The sequence below is a fragment of the Zootoca vivipara genome, chromosome 2, assembly GCF_963506605.1.
Source record: "Zootoca vivipara chromosome 2, rZooViv1.1, whole genome shotgun sequence".
In the NCBI taxonomy this organism is placed as follows: domain Eukaryota; kingdom Metazoa; phylum Chordata; class Lepidosauria; order Squamata; family Lacertidae; genus Zootoca; species Zootoca vivipara.
Window position 1 is genome coordinate 65,927,410 of NC_083277.1, and position 15,816 is coordinate 65,943,225.

The 15,816-nt window shown below is 40.4% G+C and overlaps 1 protein-coding gene across 15 annotated transcripts in view; it reads right to left on the reverse strand.

Annotated features, from left to right (window-relative positions):
- Positions 1-2,729: 2,729 nt before the first annotated feature.
- Positions 2,730-15,816, reverse strand: part of MYOT (myotilin) — a 45,681-nt gene continuing 32,594 nt past the window's right edge. For 11 of the 15 annotated variants that reach the window (XM_035105526.2, XM_035105522.2, XM_035105523.2 and 8 more), the window contains 8 exons: positions 15,435-15,591; positions 13,016-13,117; positions 9,765-9,814; positions 7,039-7,171; positions 5,342-5,549; positions 4,343-4,508; positions 3,577-3,710; positions 2,730-3,193 (listed from right to left, as the gene is read on the reverse strand). In XM_035105526.2, coding sequence (XP_034961417.1) covers positions 3,018-3,193; positions 3,577-3,710; positions 4,343-4,508; positions 5,342-5,549; positions 7,039-7,171; positions 9,765-9,814; positions 13,016-13,117; positions 15,435-15,591 — 1,126 coding nt within the window. In that variant the 3' untranslated portion in view covers positions 2,730-3,017. The remainder of the gene's footprint in view (positions 3,194-3,576; positions 3,711-4,342; positions 4,509-5,341; positions 5,550-7,038; positions 7,172-9,764; positions 9,815-13,015; positions 13,118-15,434; positions 15,592-15,816) is intronic. The other 4 variants (XM_035105520.2, XM_035105533.2, XM_035105538.2 and 1 more) reach the window with 2 other exon arrangements.

Genomic DNA, 15,816 nt, shown 5'->3' on the forward strand with positions numbered 1-15,816 from the left:
GAGTCTTCCTGTGCTGATGCTTATGCAGCCAAAACCACACCCAACACACGAAATACTGAGAAATACTGGCCGGTACAGACTAACCCCAAGGTATAAATAAGTAGGAAAAAAATTGGCAGGAAAAAAACCTGCGTGGATTCCTTACCTCCACCCCACCAGGAACAAACCAACTCATGCCATTAATTCAGTGGCATTGAATGTTGAGAGACTCTTGATGGGAACAGAACAGAGAAATACTGTATATAAAAACTGTAGAAAGAAGCATCTCATTTCCTGCATGTCACTTTTTGGTTCACGCAAGATGGTTTTCATTGCCTCCAGGCCCAGGAGAGACCTGTCTGTGGACATCAATGGAGCAACTAAAGAATTCAGAGCAGCTGCTGTGTCCTCCACCCCTACAGAAAAAGGAGTGAGGAGACCAAAATGGAGCAAAAAGAACCCCAACACTGCCTATGGGTATGCTCCATGGGCACAGATTGCTGACCAATGGAGGGAGGACAGAGATGGAATGGAGCTGAGAGAACCATGTTGCTGGGGCCCAATTATGAAATAGCTGCCTTTTCAGAAAAGTCCTAAAAGTTTCAGCCTGTGTATCTCACAATTTTTTTCTTATTATTCATATTATTCATATTAATGGATATTAATGGATATTAGAGATATTCCACTCCAAGGAATCTATGACTCTGCACACGGAAGGGGGATTTAAGAGAAGCTCAGCCTAGGGAGTACCCTGAACAATGCTACTTCAAGTGTTTCTTACAAACTACGTCACACAATCCATAAAATAAAAAAGGTTCTGAAAGCTCATGGTACAGTATTCATAGTATTATGAGTGTGTGGGTACCAGATTCCCCTAAATTCCTGGGTCCAGTATGTTAAAATATAAGCCAAAACAAAAGGTAGCTGGTGAGCCATTAGGAACACCAAAGAGAGGGTGCGCTGTGCCAAATGGGAGTTAGTTACAAGGCAAAGCCAGAGTCTGAAGTAGAGTCTTTAGAGTTGGCTTGGATGTGACCTGGAGGAAAAAGGTTGCAGTCTGGTAAAGGTAACAAGCAGGAGAGAGGATAAGAGCAGAATGTTTGATGTCTGTTTGAATCCAGATCTGCACCTATGGGAGAAGCAAGACCCTCTTTGAGTCCATTCAATGCTGTGATCCCCTCCATCATAGGCTCAGGTTGTATTTTTGTGTAAATAAACCCTATGTCATAAAGACACCACAGTCTCTGCTGGGCCTCATTTCCAAAAGGAAACATGAACCCTGGGTGAGCATCTGGAACCCCACACTGCTTGGAGACTGAAGGTGTCATATTCAAGTTGTTATAGCCTGAATGCAAGGATTTTAAATCACCTAGACTTTACTTTCACAATCTGCAGGAAGCTGCCTTTACCTCAGTCTGTCAAAACTCATTAATTACCGTGAAACCAGCACTTTAGTTAACTATTTTAGCATTTTTAAGGGAAGCTAGTAGGGTTCTCAAAAAGCAAATGCAAGACACTGGGGGAGTTGAAAACTCTTCCATTGTCTACTTTCCTTATGTATGAAGTTCTGCTATCCAGCAGACTAATTCTTAAAATCCATGAGCACCCATAGAGGAGACCATGGCAACTTTTCCCCAGGGAGACTATGTGCCCAGGTTTGGACATGTTAAGCCAAACCATGACATAGTTTAGCATGGCACTGCAGCAAAACCAGGCCAGTGAAACCAGCCAACATTTAATGTAGCATCAAAATATTGGTTCATAAGAGCAAATGGAATGTGCAATGCTGAATTTTTAAATGTTTTTAATATATTATTATATCATTTTATCTTAAAAATTACTTTATTTTATTTATTTTTATGTTATTTGTATTTTATTTTAAATTGCACTGTTTCACATTTTGATATATGCCAGCCTGGGCACTTTTGGAAATGCAGAATACAAATTAAATAAATATTCAACATTTGTTGTTGTTTAGTCATTTAGTCGTGTCTGACTCTTCGTGACCCCATGGACCAGAGCATGCCAGGCACTCCTGTCTTCCACTGCCTCCCGCAGTTTGGTCAGACTCATGTTGATGGCTTTGAGAACACTGTCCAACCATCTCATCCTCTGTCGTCCCCTTCTCCTTGTGCCCTCCATCTTTCCCAATGTCAGGGTCTTTTCCAGGGAGTCTTCTCTTCTCATGAGGTGGCCAAACTATTGGCGCCTCAGCTTCAGGATCTGTCCTTCCAGTGAGCACTCAGGGCTGATTTCCTTAAGAATGGATAGGTTTGATCTTCTTGCAGTCCATGGGACTCTCAAGAGTCTCCTCCAGCACCACAATTCAAAAGCATCAATTCTTCGGCGATCAGCTTTCTGTATTCAACATACTGTACTGTATTCAACATACTGTACTGTTTATGGCCTGACAGTAGTAGTGCAGTTGCTTCAGATTTATTTTTATACTCTCTCCTTTGTCTGGCTTTAACCCAAATACTAGTGACAATTTTCTTTAGTCAAGTACTGTTTATGACAATTTTGTTGAGAATTTCTGCAATAGAAAATACCCAAAGCTCAAATAACAACAACAACTCACAAAACTTATAAGGATAAAGCACATGATAAGTCTTATATTTAAAATTTTATTTGCATCAGACATAAAACTTTCATTAAAAGCACTCAAGTTATGTTTAATAGCCAGGCAGCAGAAAATTATAATACTATGGGGCATGGTATTAACAAAGCAGTACAAATAAAAATATTGTGACTGAATCTAGATGCATTCAAACCATCTACACTTTCATGATCATCCACTGGCCTTGTTTCTTGGCCTTTAAAATTAAAAATACAAACATTTGGATTTCCTTCTTGCTACAGTCACACACATTTATAAAAATCAGACTTAATAAAATCACAACAGCAGAACTAAGAGCAGGAGTTAAATAATAAATAAAAATATATTAGGTATGTTTGCTTATCAGCGCAATAAACCCTTAACTGCATGTGCTGTTCATAAATGTCTGTTGCAGGAGTGAAAGTTTCTTCCCTTTTGCCAATTAAAGTTCATCGCTCTCATAGAGTCCAGACTCTGCTGCCATACGCTGGAACTCTCCTTCATCCGGAAAGAAAGCCTGTTTCACATCTAGACCTTTACCATTGAGTGCCAAGTATTTGCTAAAAGTTGGTCGAACCTTCAGTGGTTTGCGGTTTGGAACTGGCTTGTATGTGTGAGCTGAAATAGATTTTAGAAAGCAAAGAGAAATAATTCAGATTACTTTGTTTAAAAAGTGGGAGAGAGAAAAGTGGGATACAGTCCAATCAAAATAAGTCGCCCCGTTTCAGCTTGCTACATCAAAAGGGAAGATCAGCTGTACTACAGGCAAGACACATAAAGGGAGTTTAGGCAATCATGCCAATTAGACATGTTTATATACTTGGTGCATCAATACCTTCCATCTTTCACATCTTCAGTCCAACTGTATGCAAAGTTAGGCCTAACTAAAACCTGCTCATTTCAATTGGCCTGGGTTCACCTAACTGTGCAGGCCTTTTTTGGGGGGGGGGGTTAGCATCAACATTCACATATGTAGAAGAAGAAAAAGAAGAAGTACTTACTAGCCACGTCCAATCTGGCATGGCATGTTGCCACTCCTGCCTCGTTGACTGCAGATACTGTGTACCAACCAGCATCTTTCTTATTTACATTGTGGATCAGCAAGCAAACCTTCCCAGAGGTATCATGAAACATACTAGGAAAAGAGAAAAATGACAAAAAAGGTTTTGAAGATTACAGTCCCCTCTCCCACCTTAAGACTTATATATTTTGTGAAAATCATTCTTGTTAAGCATTGCCAGGTATTTCTAAGACACAGACCTATATTCAACTGCATATATAAATTTGCTGATATTTATATTTTGCCTTTCTTCCATCATGGAACTCAAAGCAGCATGAATGTGTTTTCCAGGTGGTCATCCACCCAGACCCTGGGCAGGCCTACTTAGCTTCAACAAGATGGCAGTCTCATGCCCCTTCAGACCATACCAGGGGGGGATATAGATACTGTCCAGCAGTGTCCTTGAGCTGAACCTAGTATCAGGCCATGTAAGCAAGTCTGCATCTTGCAGATCCCCTCTTACTTTTCAGGTCCTAACGGTTTCTAATATTTTGCAAATTCCCATTATGCAGTCACTTTGGAGAGCATTCAACATCTAGCCCACATCCAGCTCAAGATTGCTTAAAGCAAAAATACTCTCCCACACTGCAGACTATAATCCAGTCTTCCAAACACCATGTTTTTATAGAAGAGTGATGAAGCTGAAAATCACAGCAATTGATTCAACTTGACTCCTGAACAGCTCAGAGGCCCATCATGATACCTACCTGATTCTGTCTGTGTTGAATTGTACCATTTCATTATTTCTCTTCCAGTATATTTGTGGTGGGGGGATAGCAGACACTTGACATTCAAGTCTGGCTGAATCCCCCTCATAAACTCTTGAGCTTTGAGGTTTAAAGATGAATGTTGGGGCTTTCCGGTGTTCTCGTGCTAGATGGCAGTTTGGATTAAAAAAAGAAGACAAAAGATGACACTTTACAGCCATGACAGACTAAAAGTGAAGGTAAATAAAAACAAAACCTTTTTTAATATCCCAAACACATTTATAATGCAGTATATTTCAATCTATCAGGTCCTTCACTTGGTAATTTCAAAAATACAGAAGCTAACAGAAAGTAGAAGGAAAGTGGACACAGCAGAACTAAGGACCTAGGCTTCTGCATTTTGAAATCCCTTGCTGAAGGAATTGATGTTTAATATTTGTTTGATTTAGGATGTTACAGTTTCTTCTACCCCTTTGCTTTCAGCTTTCCCCCCTCAGTTGCTTGGGGTTTCCCTCTTTCGCTGCAAATGAAAGATATATCCTGGACAGCACGATGTATTACACACATGCTTGAATCAGTGGTTCCATTCTAAACTCACTTTGTATCCAGAAGCCCTGATATGAACATACTTTTCCTATTTCAGTATCAATGGCATCCATGCCAGCTCTACACTTCATTTGGTGTTCTACCCCTACACTTTGGGGAACAAGAACAGTTCTCAAATTCATATATTGAAGCTAAGTAGTGGCTTCCCGCTTTCAGTGGAATTAGAAACCCCATCACTGTGGATAACATTTAGAAATTTCATTTTCAGAAAGTCATACACACAAGGTATAACTTTATGTCACTATCATTTAAAACTGAGACCCTGAACCAGAAAATTTCTTTAGATACAGCCTTTAATAAAGAGCACATCAGGAAAGGATATTTGTAACAGATTGCACCAGCTGAAGTAGAGAAACAAAAAACTGTTTCCAAATAGACAAAGCTCTCTCATACCAATGACATCTAGCTTTACTGTAAAGGAAGCTTCTCCAGCACGATTGAAAGCCACACATTCCCATGTTCCAGCATCATAGACCCTGACTACTTCAAAAATGAATGAGTGGAAGCCTTTTTCAGATACGATCATTTTATGGAAGTCATCTGGGTGAACTAATCTTCCGTTTAGGTACCATGCCACATCTGGAGTTGGGAGGCCGCTGACCTACAAGGGGAAAGAAAACAGATACACAGGGGGTAGTGTCAGATAAAGGTATTGTGGTAGTATAATTCATGCCAAATGGCAAGTCTGCATGGGAACATCAATGAGTGTTCATTTGATACTCTATACATGCAGAATCACTGCACACATTGTGACTGACTTGTGTAGTACATGTTATTCTGGGTTGCAGTTTTGTAACATATACAGTTGTACCTTGGTTGTCGAAGGACTTTTCGGCTCCCGAACACCGCAAACCCAGAAGTGATTGTTCCAGTTTGCAAATGTTATTTTGGGACCCGAACATCTGATGGGGCTTCCGTGGCTTCTGATTGGTTGCAAGAGCTTCCTCCAGCCAATCAGAAGCCGCAATTTAGTTTTCGAATGTTTTGGAAGTTTAACGGACTTCCGGAACGGATTCTGTTCGACTTCCAAGTAAAGCAGAAACAGAGCTACGTTCATACCACATGGTCTACAGAAGAGTCTAGTACTGTCATATATAAATTTCATAGTTTAACAAAATAACAAAAACAAGACGAGGAGTGGCTTCTATTTACAAAATGGGTCTGTGCTCTAAAAATACATACAGCACATAGTGGTGTGACATTAACTGTATGAAGGAAATTGTATGACACAAAACTAGGTCACAAGGGAAAACTGGGGCAATGCTCAGTGGCCTGCAAAACTTCAGACCTTTCTGCCCATTATCAGATTTTGTCAACATGCAAGCACAAAAAAGGCAGTGCAGGGGGAAGGTCACAAGAACACTAGCAAAATTGTGCATAGACTCTCATTTCTGTGAAGATTACCAGGCACAGCACAAACCAAACTACAGTATGCACTTGGTTTGCAGAAGACACACTGCTCCACATTTTTGCACTGTTAATATGCTTCTTTAAAAATGCCTTGCCTTGTGACAGTGGATGATCAGGCAGCCCAGGAAGGTTTCCAATCATACCCTAAATTCCTCTTTCTGGAATTTCACAATTTACTTTCACAATATGTTAACAGAAGATATAGTGGTGGCCGGCGACTTAGATGGCTTTTACAAAGAGATTTGATGAATTCATGGAGGGTGTAGGTTTAATCCTGTTTTCATGATCAGAGGCAATATACTTCCAAAGCTTCAGAGGTTTGAGGAAACAACAACAGAAGGATATTACCTCTGTGCCCTACTTGTGAGCTTCTAGGAACCATGGGACTGACCATAGCTGGAAACAGAACACTGAACAAAATGAACTGGTCCAACAATTCTTAAATCCTGTGCTCTTTCTCTCTCTAAAAAAGTGTTTAGGGGTACTCTCATTTTGACTCAAGAAAATCACCATTTTATAGTTCAAATCGAGAAAAATAAGTACAGTAAATGGACAAAAGTACAAAGATTCACAAAATGTTTAGGGGTATGCGTACCCCTGCGTACCCCCCAGAAAAAAGCACTTCTTAAATCTATTAGTAAGGACAGCTATGTTGAAAGTGGCTTGAAATCATACATTACCTTGAAATCAATCCTGCAAAATCTTCCTTCTTCAACTGTTATGTCTTCAGGCACTTGTACAAAACGTGGTTGAAAAAATTTCTCCTGGATTGACCCTTGCTCATTCCTCTCCCCTCTTGAAGATGGCCTGCTCCTAAAAGGGCACATCAACAAGGCAATAAAGTATTCCTATAATAACCTTTCTCCCCTACACACCCACAGCAAGTATGTGTTAATAGTTCCATTTCACGATAGCCTGGTGAGGATAGTTTCCAAAGAGGCAAAATTATATTTCTAGTTTTGCAGCTTCATTATGGCAATGAACTACCTAGGACTGTTGAAGAGAATTACTCATGCATATTTCATAGGATGACTCCCATCTTTCGCCTCATGGCATTTAATGCGGTATCTTGTGCCTTACAGTTTCCCCTTAAAGGAAGACTGAACTACGTTGTTTATAATGCATGTTTTCCCGAACTTAGAATCAATCATATGCGCTGAAGTACATGATTTAAAAACTCTTTCTGTCCCCATTGGGCATTCAACTTCACAAGATTATGATCAGGCTTCCCACTTCAGACCTTCCACATGTGGCAAGCAGCTGGACCAGATGATGTGGATGCTACAAAAGGGGCAGGACATGACAGGTGCACAAGGGCAGAATGATTTTATAGGGCTGCTGGCTCACAATGGTCAGGCCAGTGATAATCTTTTAGCTTCTTCACTAAACAAGGGTTAGTTAAGGGGTTCAGATGTAACAGTCAGTGGTGGTTTAGGGACTGGGCAAACTGAGCAACTTCCTGGGGGCCCACATTTTAGGAGATCCCAAAGTTTTGTACAAAATTCTGCCTGTCTATTTTTGAGGCAGTCTGCCTGGTTTTTAACTCAGCAGCATTGCAAGCATATCCTTCCTTAACCTACAAAAACACAGGCCACCCAGAGTGGCTGGGGAGGCCCAGCCAGATGGGCGGGGTATAAGTATGTATGTATGTATGTATGTATGTATGTATGTATGTATGTATGTATGTATGTATGTATTTTTTTACTACTACTACCGTGTTTCTCATATTATAAGACATGTCTTATATTTATTTTTTCCTCAAAAAAAAACACTGACTTATTTTCAAGGGGTGTCTTATTTTTTTCCTCCTCCTCCTCCTGCCGCAGCCGGCATTGCTGCTGCGCCTATCACTATGTCTTATTTTCGGGGTATGGCTTATATTCCTTGAATGCTTAAAAATCCTGCTATGGCTTATTTTATGGGTATGTCTTAAAATATGAGAAACAGGGTATTACTACAGTACTCCTATTACTACTATTCTCAAGGCCCACCCATATCAGCTGTACTAGTTTCACAATGAAATCTCAGCAGAGTGGAGAAAATATCTCCTTCAGATTTTCCACTGGTTCTGACTAGAATCTGAAGGAGGAGGAGGAGATGCCATTGGACAGTAACTCAAATGCGGAACAGAATGTCTGCTTAGGAAAGGGGGGAAATGGGAGTCTCCATGACACATAAACTTTCTTGCCCAAAGAAAACTTCAGGAAGCAATCCTATACACACATCCTGGAGAGTGAATCCGACTGAAGATAGTAGGGATGCACTTCTGAGTAAACATGCATAAGATTGCACAATTTACATCTCCCTCCCTCCCTCCCTCTTTTGATCAGTGTGTGGAGCAGTAAGTTTTAAGGAAGGGAGCATGTGGCAGGATTTCTCTCCTGCATTGGCTATTTGTTGCTGCTGCAAACAAAGTAGCAAAAGGAGAGGTGGCACTGCGCAATGCAATTTTTATTTTTTAAGGGGGTGGTGGTCCAGGAATCCTACCCACCATTAAACCCTAAGTGTTTTGACTATATGGGATTATAGCTTTAGTTGTGACCCCTGGAATGTAACCCCTGCACAAATTGTGGGCTTACTGTATTTGTAACTGTTGAGTCTGGTGAGAGGTCATTTTCAAAGGTGAAAAATGATTTTTTAAAAAAAATCATCTGTGCTCTTCTGTGTCACCAAAAGTCTAGTAGGATTAGTACTGATTTCAGCTAAACATAAAACTGGGAGAGGTTGGGATTACAGTGGTGTGATTGAAGATGTCACTTCCAAGGAGGCTCATAAAAGTTATTTTCATAAAATAGGGTACTAGATAATTGACCCTTAAATGATTTATCACTATACCATCTTTTATAGTAAACGGGCCCTCCAACCATGATAACATACAATCTGATTTTAAAGGCTTGGGTGGTTTTATTTACCATTTCTATTTACATGTATCACATATGGTGCTAATGAAATGTTTCTTTTTGCTTGTACTCAGTGTAGTGTTGATATAATGCATTAAGCAACATTCTCCATTCTATTTGTAATAGAAAATGACCACAGTGAATTTATGATGATACATTTATCCATACTTTCATTACCACTTATTATATATGGCATTAAGTGAAATGGTATGCCTAACTTGCTTTCATACCTTTAAGGGACTCCAAAGGATTCTCTTGCCCAAGGCTCCCAAACCATGAGCCAGAGGTAGCTAATGTGGTGCTCTTCAGACGTTGTTCAACTACAGCACCCATCATCCCTCTTCATTGACTGATGGGAGCTATAGTCAAAGAACATCTAAAGGGCACCATGCTGGCTACCCTTGCTCGAGGGCCACTATCATTTCACACAGCCAGTGTATGCAGTTTGGGTCAGATCTCATGTCATTAGCATACACCTTGCAGGTTGATGTGTGCATAACATGTACCTTGCTTGTGCTGAAGGAACGTGCAGTCGTGTGCTTTCCAAGTTCTGCTGCTGCAAAAATCAGAAGAGGAAATGATCACTGCTTTAATCATGAACACGTATGATGGACTCTCAGCTGAACATCCTACAGCTTAAATCTTTCTGGAGAAACAAACTGTTCATTTAAAATCACAAGCACTTTCTACTGCAGACTATAAAAGAAATTGATCTCCTAAAGTCATCATAATCAGCAGTCACAAATGTGAGCCAGAGTCATGTGCAAGAGGAATGACACAATTCTTTCCATTGGTCCAAACTATTTTGGCAAACATGTCACCTTTGTTGTGGGGTGGGGGAGGGGACTATTATCCCACTGGAGTATCTGAAATGAGAGCTAGGGACACAGTGTCCTTCAGAAGACCAGGAATAGAAGTCAAGTATTGGCAAGAGCACACTGTTGTGCACACTCATAAAAGGGTACCAATGGCAATCAGCACAACTTAAGTTGGAAAATATTTTCCCTGTTAGGTCACAGCGCAAGAACCAAATCACACAGGCTTTATGAGAGCAACTGGGATTTTATTTTATTTCCCCCTCACTAACACAACTCATCTTAGCATTTTAAAGAACAGATGTAATTGAATTCAATACAAGGTATAATTCAGGCACAGTGGTATTCCTGCCATTTTAGCAATGAGGACAGTTAATTATAGGAAGTGCAGCACTAACAGTTCTAGGTATTTGTATATCCATCACAGTACGATATTAACACTGTGTCAAGTTCTTCACATCTGATAGTTGCATTTTGGAACACTGGTTTAGCAGTCAAGAGAACCTTTACACCAGAGTAAGCTCATGAACTATCTAACATGGGTATTTTTATTTTGCTACACCAATGAACTATCGGCTAGCGTTTTCAGAAGATAATATCTGACAACATTTTACAATGTGAAGAAATAGGACTTTTAGCTATTTTGTACCGTTTATAAAATGGTCCTTTTCACTTTAAACTCTCTTGTGTATAGGAGAGTCAAAAGCTCACAGGCAGGTTAAAAGTACAAGGGGATGTTTTGCTCAGAGAATTTTGTACAATGGGGTACTGTAGGTTAAAAGGTTCCCCTAGCAACCTAGCAATTAAAGAAGAAATAGAAACTTAACTAAAACTCTCCTCCTGGTGTTTAAAAGTTTTCCTTTGGGATATCTATTATATAAGCTATGTTCAAAATAGGGTAGTTGTAGTTGTCATAAACATAATGACTTGGCATTGCAAATTTGTCTTCAGGGTCAAATGTTAAGAGACTTTATGGAAGTTTTTGAGAGATATAAGGATTTTCAAACAATTATAACTGAGGTGCAATAACACTATGACTAGTGTGGTGGTAACAGAGACTCTCCTACAGTCTTTCAACACCTTTAAACTCCAAGAAGAAGGGTAATCAGTCAGAAAGTTGGGAAGACAGAGAAATAAAAACCTGAAGAGTTGAACAGTTGCAAGGAGATAGAAGAGGGCTGAAAACACTTTAAAGGGAGTTGGAATAATGAAGAGTGTTAGGGAGCAGGTGGATACTGCAGTGGAAAGGAGTGGAAGAAAAAATCAAAAAGTGACCCCGAAGTTGAAATTGGAGATGCAAATTGATAAGTATTGTCTTCTGTTTTAACCTGTTACCCTACCAAAACCTTAAGTAAAAGCAGAGTTTGGTATGATACATTGTCTCCAGCTCCCCATCCCATTAATCGCCATACCACTCTATCCAGTACTGGGAGTAAGCTGGGCCAGTTAAAATCCTAATCAACCATCAATAAATCATAAATCCAGTAGCTGAAGAGGCCACTGACAGCAGCGGCTAGGACAAAGCACACTAGAAAATAAATTCTTAACCTGGTATTTAACAGTGGTTACAGATATAGTTCCCCCAATCATTCCCCCCCTACTTTTTCTATACATCAATGGAGCAAATACTGGTAATGAGGGCCCAAGTTCAGCCTTTGTCTCAGGCCCCATCTGCATCACACCACTTTACATGGTCATGGCTTCCTCCGAAGAACCCTGGGAAGTGCAGTTTTTAAGGGTCCTGAGAGCTATTAAAGGAGACCTCTATTTCTCCTCACAGAGCTTCAATTCCCCAAGTTCCCTGAGATGAGGCACTGACTGTTAAATTAATTTGAAGATTGTAGCTCAGTAAGGGGAACAGGGATCACCCAACAACTCTCAACGCTCTTAACAAACCACTCTTCCCAGGCTTCTTTTGGGAACGACAAAATTATTTAAAGTGGCGCAATACTGCTTTAAATGCATAGTGTATATGGGGCCTCAGTCAGATCCCATTGTTCCAACAGCAGAGGGGAAGTGCATTTCTTGACTCAATTGTTCCATTGAAAAAGTGAAGCATCTGCACTTAGGATGCTCAGTGATACAGCACAGCCAATTCTGCTCACCATCATTCTTCTGCATGCTGTGTTCTGCAACACTCCTACAACTTCCTTGGCTCTGTGTGCTCTCTTCCCATCACTCCACTTCTTCCTGTGTCCTGTTGGCTATGGAAAGCCACTGTGGCGACATCTGAGCAGCAATAGACTACGAGCATCTGCCACAGTGAACTGGATCAAAAATTTTGCTGTACAGCAAACACTTGGGATTTATTTGAGTCACAAGAATTTGATGTGGGAGAGAAATCACCTCATGGTGACAGCTTTGTTGGATCTTCCAGGTGGCCATTTGGCATTTTCTTCACAGTAAGGAATCACTATCCGATGCAAATTCTAGAAGCAATGTAGATGTGCTAGCCATTATACAACTCAACTATGTGTGTCAGTTGAAGTAATCACCTCATGGTGCGGGTCATGACAGCATGGGAACCTGCAGATGGCTACAAGTACTCCTCCTTGCCTATATTTAACCTGCATATGTCTTTATTATTATGAATATGCATTTATTATGCATATTGCAGTGAACCATGACGGGCCACTTGTGAAGTAGTCTTATCCTTATGTTACCATGGTAACATAGGAAACTATGGAGGGAGGACACAAGTGTTACCTAATCAATGTCTTGTCTTGGGCAACGTAATGTATCTTTATTCCTCATATGAAGAATCCTAATATTCATCCCTTGAATGTTGTTTAGAAAAAAAATCTGCTCTGTCGTATGGATGACAGTAGGAACAAATATGACTATTATTGGTTATGATACCAACTCCCAGTCCCATTTTATTTTTGCAAAACCCAATTTATGTTCTGGACTGTGGACAATTTTTTAAAAAAAAAAAACCTTACCTGTGCATCCTGCACATTTTCTTCACTCTGTGGTTCAAACACAGATGCAGCATTTTCTGGTCCAAGTAACCTGCGAGCCATTCTCTCCTCGTAGCTTAAACGCTAAACACAGAGCAAAAGAAAAGGTTAGTTAGAAAAGGCTGTTTAATGCTGTTTGAACTTCTAATTCCTATTCAGCATAACAGAGCTAACTACATGAAGAAATAACTGCAAGAGAAGCCCATGAACTCCTTAAAGTATTCCAATACTTGATTTACTCAGGGGATCTCTTCACTGCAGTCAGGAGAAACAAGGAAGGGACACATTAACAAGAATAAAACTAGCTCTGGATTCCATTCCATATGCATGCCTCTTAGGGCTTGGGCCAAGGGAGGACTTATTATTAAACATACAGCTGATCCAGGCAGATATCTACACACACACATATACACACACACTGCTTGAGAGTACTTGCAAATTACTAATGGTTGTTACACAATTCAATCTACCTGATGAATGAATAAACTATAAAATACTTGATCTGGAAAGTTAAATAGAAGCTTTAACTCATTTGAGATAGATTCAGCCTCGGCCAATACATAAAGCAAGAGCAACAATAAGCTAGCGTACTAGAAGTGTTCTGCAGAACCTCAACAGGTGCGCAGGTTCAGATCTCAAATCCACTGCCTTTTGGGACAAGATGCACAAAGTGCAACACCACTTCTTTTAAATAGGTGTAAGCAGGGTAAAACCATGGGGTTACTGTGGCAAGTAACAGTCTCATGTGGAGATCCTTCTTCTCCTCTTTCAATGTCTAGTTCAATGTACCCAGTATCAATCCAGTTCAATCTACCTAAAATCATAATGTGCTGGCTACCCTCACCTTCTCCTAGATGGCTGCTATGGAAAAACATATATATTGACATATACAGGGTAAGCTGATATTGACACCGGGAAAACTCAACACAGGAGTGACATTTTTGGCAGGACCCTTGTAGTTAATTGTCTGCAACAACATAGTCTGACATACTCCAATGGTTGAGATCCTGATGGTTGAACTAATCTCTCACACATCCTTGCCATAGGATTTTAGATTTAGGTAGGTAGCAATGTTGGTCTGATGCAGTTGAAATAATAAATTAAAAATTGTCCAGTAGTGCCTTAGAGCAGTGTTTCTCAACCTTTTTTGGGCCACGGCACACTTGTTCCGTGAAAAAAATCACGAGGCACACCACCATTAAAAAAGTTAAAAATTTTAACTCTGTGCCGCCCTATATTATAATTATGACTGCAAGAAACACTTGCCAAATATTGCTTTCCAGCGGGTCAGTGCAGTGTATTGGCGGCCGCCAGGCTCGTTTGCACTGAGCTTTGGGAAAGAGGAGAAATATTGCTTTCCGGCGGGTCAGCGGTTTATATTGGCGGCCGCCAGGCACGTGACAATGCAAATCGTTCTTCTCGTCGCCGCACGTTGCGGCACACCAGCCAGCGTCTCGCGGCACACTAGTGTGCCGCGGAACAGCGGTTGAGAAACGCTGCCTTAGAGACCAACTTTGTACCCAGAACAAACTTAGTTGGTCTCTAAGGTGCTACTGGACTATTTATTTGTTTGTTTCAATAGGATTTTAGCTTAGCCTTTGATCAGGTTATGGCTTTGGCATCAACTGTAAATTACAGGATTACATCGATGAATGGCACTTGATCAGAAATTAAGCACTGGTGACTCAAGGGCCAACTTATCTCCAAGAATCCACTCTATTGCCAGAGCTCAACAGCTCTGGAGGACAACACTTCAATGAAATCATTCCCAATTCTGAAATGATTGCCTTTGGTATTAAAAGTACTCCTAAATTAATCTAGAGAATGTCTTTCTCAATTGACACAGTTTGAATGGCAGTTTCAACATACATTACAGGTGTTATAGGTGTCAAATATAGATTCTGCATTTGTAAGAAATCAATCTTTTAGTGTGGCATCACCTGCAGTAGGCGCCTGCCTACTGACATCAGGCAGGCGCCTTCAATATGCTCTTTTAGCACTTACTAAAATCGTATTTATTAGACAAGCCTCCCCAGACGTGTAGTATACTGATGTGTGTTGTAATCCATTTTTAGTTTATTGCCGATTTGTTTTTTTAAAATGTTTTTAATACATAAAATTCATGAAATAAATACCGTAAATATTTGATCACACATCAAATAAGTTTTAGAGACGGGCTATAGCTAATTAAATTGGTTTAAGGCAGCGGAGACAACATGGTACCCTCATGTTTTAGTAAAACATGAGCCATCCTGGCTTGGACTGATAGAATTTAAGAGAGAGGGCCCAACATTGGCTATGCCTTAAGATGTACAAACTGCACGGTAACTAAGCTCAGAGCCATCCAGCTCAGTCACTTAACTTGCAAGTTGCCCTCTGCCAGATAATATACATCTCTTACTTGGTTCCCGTTTTGGAGAAGGCTGTCTTTACATCGTAGTTTCCTTTCCAAGTCTTGAATGAGGGCGTCTTTTGTTCCTTGTATCTCTCTGTCAGATGTCTTCTGCACTGGTTTGGTGCTGCTGGTTTGCTTCTTGTACATAGGCTTCGAAAAACTGCTAATTTAAGGGAAAATGTGAAATTGGTAGCTATTTGAAGCTGGATACAAGATGTACTACTGAAGGCAGCTCCATTAGAAGTTTGTGTTGCTACCCAGTTGTTGTGCCAGAATACAACATCAACACCATATGTAGACATGCTGGTAGCCATATTCACATATTACTCATGCACAGGATATTACTGCAACTACTTTCAAGTGGGGCTGTGCTTTTAGCCACACTTCT